This window comes from Nicotiana attenuata, chromosome 1, assembly GCF_001879085.1.
Source record: "Nicotiana attenuata strain UT chromosome 1, NIATTr2, whole genome shotgun sequence".
Taxonomy (NCBI): domain Eukaryota; kingdom Viridiplantae; phylum Streptophyta; class Magnoliopsida; order Solanales; family Solanaceae; genus Nicotiana; species Nicotiana attenuata.
This window is the reverse complement of record NC_031989.1, coordinates 33,967,056-33,973,498: the sequence shown is the minus strand read 5'-3', so window position 1 is coordinate 33,973,498 and position 6,443 is coordinate 33,967,056. Positions and strand designations below refer to the sequence as shown.

Below are 6,443 nucleotides of genomic sequence, written 5' to 3'. Positions count from 1 at the left end.
AATAAATTTTTTCATAAATACGTAGTGAGTGTATATATTGCCCGTCACTTTTTTCATGTTGGATTTGAATCAATAAAGCACAAAGCTAGAATTATTGAGTAGTTGTGCGATAAAAGAAAATTAATAATTATTGAGTAGAAAACTGGGTCACTGAACAGTTGAGGACTTGAGGCTAATGTGAAGCCATGAACGGATAATACGGTTAACCGTTTTATCCGCCGGTTAACCCGTTTTTTATTTGTATTAAATATGGTTCGGGTCGGATATTTTACCCATTTTTTTCATTACCCGTTTTCGACCCGAACTGTATCCGACCCGACCCGCTCATTGACCACCCCTAATTAAAAGTTATATAATTAAACGATGAATCTCCTCGATTTAAGAAAATTTTTAGTTAAATGGTAATCGAGTTAAAAAATTGCTTTAAATCATATGTTAAAGTATTTTTTGAATACCCTTATTAGAATATCTTGTTCAGCCACGGCCACGTCACTGATCTCTTACTCTTTCAGGTTGAGGAAATCCCAATAGCGTGTTTGGCCAAACTTCATTTTTGCCAAAAGTGATTTTGTTTAGACAAAAGCATTTTTGGCCAAAAATTGAGGTGTTTGGCCAAGCTTTTGGAAGGAAAAAAAGTATTTTTGAGGAGAAGCAAAAGCAGTTTTGGAGAAGCAGAAAAAAGTAGCTTCTCTCCGAAAGCACTTTTTTGAGAAGCACTTTTGAGAAAAATACACTTAGAAGCAGTTTTTTAAAGCTTGCCCAAACACTAATTGCTGCTCAGAAGTTCTTTTCAAACTAATTAGTCAAACACAAACTGCTTCTCACCAAAAGTACTTTTGAGAAAAGCACTTTTGAAAAACAACACTTCTCAAAATAAGCTGATTTTTGCAGCTTGGCCAAACGGCTACAAGTCTCAACTTTTGTAACGTAACTACCCCTTTGGTCTTTTCCTTCTTTCTCCCCCAACGCCACACGTTTATGTACCTACCTAACTCTCTGCACCTTACTTTCCCATGTATTTATGTCACCTTCCCTTCTCCTTACTATAGCAAATCTCTTGAATTTTTTTTTTCCTTCTTTGTTTCTCTCACACCCTCACAAATCACAACTTAGACTTTTCTTTTCGACCATTTTTCTCTGCATAAAAAAAAAAAAAGATTTTTGTTCCAATCACAACCAAAATACAAAGCAAAAATAAAAAAATGTTGAGTGTAGCTAGTGTTGAAGCCCAGAAGGCAGAGTTATCTTCTTCTGTGATTCCTCCTTCAAATCAATCTTCTGAAGAGTTACATGTGTTTAGATCAAGATTACCAGATATACCAATTTCCAATAATGTCCCTCTTCATGTTTACTTGTTTGAAAGGCTCTCTGAATTTCAAGATAGGACATGTCTTATATCAGGTAGCAGTGGAAAATCCTACACTTTTGCTGAAACTCATCTCATTTGCCAGAAAATAGCTGCTGGTTTAAACAACATCGGAATCAAAAAGGGAGATGTAATTATGACTTTTCTCCAGAACTGCGCGGAATTTGTGTTTACTTTTCTCTCGGCTTCTATGATTGGCGCTGTTATAACTACAGCTAATCCATTTTACACAAAAGCTGAGGCGTTTAAGCAATTAAAAGCGTCGAACGCGAAACTTATCGTTACTCAATCTCAGTACGTGGATAAATTTCGTGATTCCGGAGAGAATGACCCGAAAATTGGCGAAGATTTTTCAGTTATTACAATCGACGACCCGCCTGAAAATTGCTTACATTTCTCTGTACTTTCTGAAGCTAACGAAGAGAAAATGCCAAAAGGAATTGTTATCCAACCCGATGATCCAGTAGCTTTGCCATTTTCATCAGGAACAACAGGGTTACCAAAAGGTGTGATTTTAACTCACAAAAGTTTAATCACAGGAGTAGCTCAATTAGTCGACGGAGACAATCCAAATTTGTACTTGAAAAACGATGACGTGGTGCTATGCGTTCTACCTCTGTTTCACATATTTGCGTTAAATTCAGTGCTTTTAGTCTCGTTAAGAGCAGGAGCTAGTGTTTTATTAATGCAAAAATTCGAAATTGGTGCATTGCTGGAGCTGATACAACACCACCGCGTGTCAGTTGCTGCTGTAGTTCCGCCCTTGGTTCTTGCGTTGGCTAAAAATCCAATGGTTGATTCGTTCGATTTGAGTTCAATTAGGCTCGTGTTGTCCGGGGCGGCGCCGCTGGGGAAAGAGTTGGAGGAAGCGCTACATCGTAGAGTCCCGCAAGCTATATTTGGACAGGTAAAATTTACAGTGCCCTGAATTTTCGTTTAGCTAAGCAAACAAAGAACAAACTTACACTTCTTGGTTTCTTATTTTTGGCCAACAAACTATAACCAATTTTATTTTCATGTCATTTGAATGATTTATTTCCCAATTGGTATTATATTGTGTAAATAGGATAAAATATTTTTTTTAATACATAATTCCCTTAACATTAGAGAAATAAAGGTTAAGAAGCCAAGCGTGGTTCCCTTGTTAGAATTTTTTGCTCCATATTGATTAACAACCAATAGTAAAAGTAAAAAAATTAAAATTTTACATTAATTAACTTAAAAAGAAAAAGAGAAGACGAAAGTCTAAGGAAGTCAAGTCAACTGGGCAACGGATGTAAAATTTTAGCAGAAAGTCGTGCTTTTTAGGTAATGCACAAGCTTTTTAATCTTTTTTCCTTCTTTCTACTATAGTCTAGTCACAAGTAGTTGTAATAATCAAGATCACCAAAATTTGTTTGTGTCACGTTTTAAAAGGTCTAATAAGCCGGAAAATGCAGTTAGAGGTCCAAATTGAGTGCTGGATATCAAACTTATTGGGAAAAAAAATAACTATATGTGGTATAATTGCTAGTATTTCTTCCAAATTGTCATAATCTAAAGGGAGATCAGACGTAATTAACAACTAGCTTTTCTCACATAATCAATAACCTGTTGAGTTTATGGATTACATGTAATCAGCATGTGAGAGGATACAACTGGAACGTTTGAATCATTTAATACATACGCTATTCTCTCCCGTACATGATAAGTGATTTTTTGCCTTTGGCACACGCTTTAAGAAAATACTATCTCCTAGAGAAAAAAAGATTTATTCATTAAATTACTCTTAATTAAAATTTGCATATTATTACATTGACATATTGAGATATGTAAATAAAGGGCAAATTTTGAAAAAATAAAATTAATTCCTTCTTGATTATATAAAATCACCTATTTTGGACCAAAATAAAAAGGTCAAAAAATCACTTATTATTGATGGGAGGGAGACTTCTTTATTTTTTTAATCACTAAGTTAGCATTTATTTCTTGCTATCATATTACAGTCTCGCCATATTTCAGACTATCGAAATGGCTGCATTTTTCTGCACGTACTAGACTGAAAATTGAAAAGCTCATTTAAAAATTACTAGTGGAATTGATAAATATGTTAGCGGTAGATAGAGGCCATTTAATATTAGTGGGCAGGTCGGTAGCACTCATAGACAGTCTTTAATTGCTCTAGATCTTGCCATATTCACCTCTCAAAGAATATGATACGTTGATCTGGTCTCATAGTGGCATATCAAAATCTGAGAAAAATTTAATTCACCGCCATTTTTATCTACATTTTTTAAAAGATGAATATAATCACTTTGAAACTTGTATTTAATCAGTTCCCAAAAGTTTGTTCTACCTTTGATTTCAAAGTGGGACGAATTTGTGTTTCGAACGTCTCTTCGCAGTTAAAAAAGTTCTAGAAGTGTTTTTGTATTGTAAAAATAAATTTGAGGCTTAACCCTTTTCTTTTTTTGGAGAGGACAGGGGAATCTATCAGATGATAGTATTATTTATCGGGCTTTTTTCACTTTTAGCCCGTGCCAGAAACTATTTATATTTGGTAGCCAAAATTGTGTATATTAGTTGTATATTTTTTGTATATAACATACAAAATGTGTATATACACAAAAAAAATATACATTTTTTCGACTATTACTTTAAAAGTGGCTATACAGTCAGGGGCGGAGCTAGAGTGCTGCCAGCGGGTTCGGCTGAACCCAATAGCTTTGGTTCAAACCTTGTATTTGTCTTAAAAAATCCATTGAATATGTATAAATTATTAATTTAGAACCCAATAACTTAAAACGATTAGAATTCCGAACTCATAAGCTTGAAATCCTGGCTATACAGTGTCATTTTCCATATTTTATCACCCTCATGAATACATAAGCTCTGATTTTGATTAAGATAGAAGCCGAAGTTGACCCATTTTAGTGGGTCATATTTGACTTGGAATCATAAAATATAATCAGGTCACAAACTTTTTTGAAAATAGTATTAATATGAAATTTTTATAATTTTAGTACTGTAGATCTGAACTATAAAAAATTATATTGTGCTTAATTAGTGACTGAACGTGAATTGGCAGGGGTATGGTATGACAGAGGCAGGACCAGTAGTAACAATGTGCCCAGCATTTGCAAAGCAACCATTTTCAACCAAATCTGGCTCATGTGGTTCAGTAGTTCGAAATGCAGACCTCAAAGTGGTCGACCCTGAAACTGGTGGCTCCCTTGGCCGCAACCAACCTGGCGAAATTTGCATCCGCGGTTCACAAATCATGAAAGGTTATTAGTTTATTATGAGTTTAACTTCTATACACTGACATTTAAAATAATTATGACTTATAACTACATGTAAAGCCGTCTATTAAAAGTATGATTAAGACTACAAGATTGGGAGAAAAAGACTTATTCAGATAGTCGAGACAGTATATATATTTGAAGTAACATTGTTATATATGTCAAATAGGTTATTTGAATGATGATGAAGCCACTGCACGGACCATTGATGTCGATGGATGGCTCCACACTGGTGATATAGGATATGTAGATGACGATGATGAAATATACATCGTCGATAGAGTGAAAGAGCTCATCAAGTTCAAAGGTTTCCAGGTATAATACTCAACTATCTTCTATGTTTTATAGGATGGATTTTTAGCACAATTGGGTTAGAGCTCACTTCAGGAGTGACATCTAATACAAGAAAGACTAGAATTATTAAACAGATTACTAACCAATTTAAGTTTAAATGTTGTTAGGTGCCACCAGCTGAGCTTGAGTCTCTTTTAGTAAGCCATCCAGATATTGCAGATGCTGCTGTTGTGCCGTAAGTACAATACAACTCTACGCTGATTAATTATACAAATATATACATGTGTTAATTTGAATGTAAAAATTAAAATAAATGTTTAACAATTTGTGCAGGCAAAAGGATGATGCGGCAGGGGAAGTCCCAGTTGCATTTGTGGTCCGCTCCGCCAATGGTTTTGAAATTACTGAAGAAGCTATAAAGGAATTTATTGCCAAACAGGTACAGATTTTCTCATCACTTAGCTCTCAATAGTTCACAAAAAAATTACTCCCTCCGTTCCAATTTATGTGAACCTGTTTGACTGGGCACGAAGTTTAAGAAAAAATGAAGACTTTTGGAATTTGTGGTCCTAAATGAGTCAAAAAGGGGCCCAGAGTATTTGTGTGGCTATAAAAGTTTCTCATTAAGGTAGAATAGTAAGTTTAAGCTAAATTGTTACCAAATTTAGAAAGGGGTCATTCTTTTTGGAACGGACTAAAAAGGAAATAGGTTCACATAAACTGGAACAGAGGGAGTAAGTTTTTTTGTTCAATATATGCTCATAAAAATTCTACATAAAATGATATACAGGTGATATTCTATAAAAGATTGCACAAGGTGTACTTTATTCACTCTATTCCAAAGTCTCCGTCTGGAAAGATACTGAGGAAAGAACTGAGAGCCAAACTAGCTGCACCACCAGCCTCCTCCACCGAGTGAAGACGACCTTTTGCGCCTGTAATTAATTAATTAAGGGCTTAGGTCCGTTTTGTATCTGTTTGATGTTATTCTTAAATTTTTTGAGATATATCCCAAAAATATTAATGTCCAAGTCGTTAAAGCACTGTTGTGTGTGGATTCTCATATCCAATGACTGTGAATGTTAGTTTTTTTTTTCTTTTTGTTTTTTTAACTTTTGACAACATTGAATGGTTAAGTTCGTTGCGGTTGTAACTTGTAAGTTTCTTCACTTTTTATGTGAAGTAGTCTCATATTCTTTGTAGGGAAAACTTTATAATTGCTAGAACTTTGGTCTCAGTACTACATACTTTGTGATGAAGGTTTTTTGGGGAAATCGAATAAAGAAATATTGGTAGTTCATAAGCACACAAATTAAGTAACATGTTATACGAGAGTTAAAAGAGATGGTGTGAATAAATTTAGGCATCTAATCCTTACGTGCGATGCAATGCTGAATAATACTTGATATGAACTTATACTATATTAGTATAATGGTTCAAAAATCACACACGAATAACAAATTTACGAGAGTGAATAAACGTACTAATAATTTAGATCTAGT

The 6,443-nt window shown here is 34.4% G+C and overlaps 1 protein-coding gene across 1 annotated transcript; it reads left to right on the top strand.

The window, feature by feature from the left end:
- LOC109224352 (4-coumarate--CoA ligase 2) lies at positions 1,002-6,167 on the top strand. The gene is made up of 6 exons (XM_019388938.1): positions 1,002-2,273; positions 4,434-4,632; positions 4,817-4,962; positions 5,109-5,176; positions 5,275-5,380; positions 5,732-6,167. The coding sequence occupies exons 1-6, from the start codon at positions 1,203-1,205 to the stop codon at positions 5,858-5,860; spliced, it is 1,719 nt and encodes a 572-aa protein (XP_019244483.1). The 5' UTR covers positions 1,002-1,202; the 3' UTR covers positions 5,861-6,167.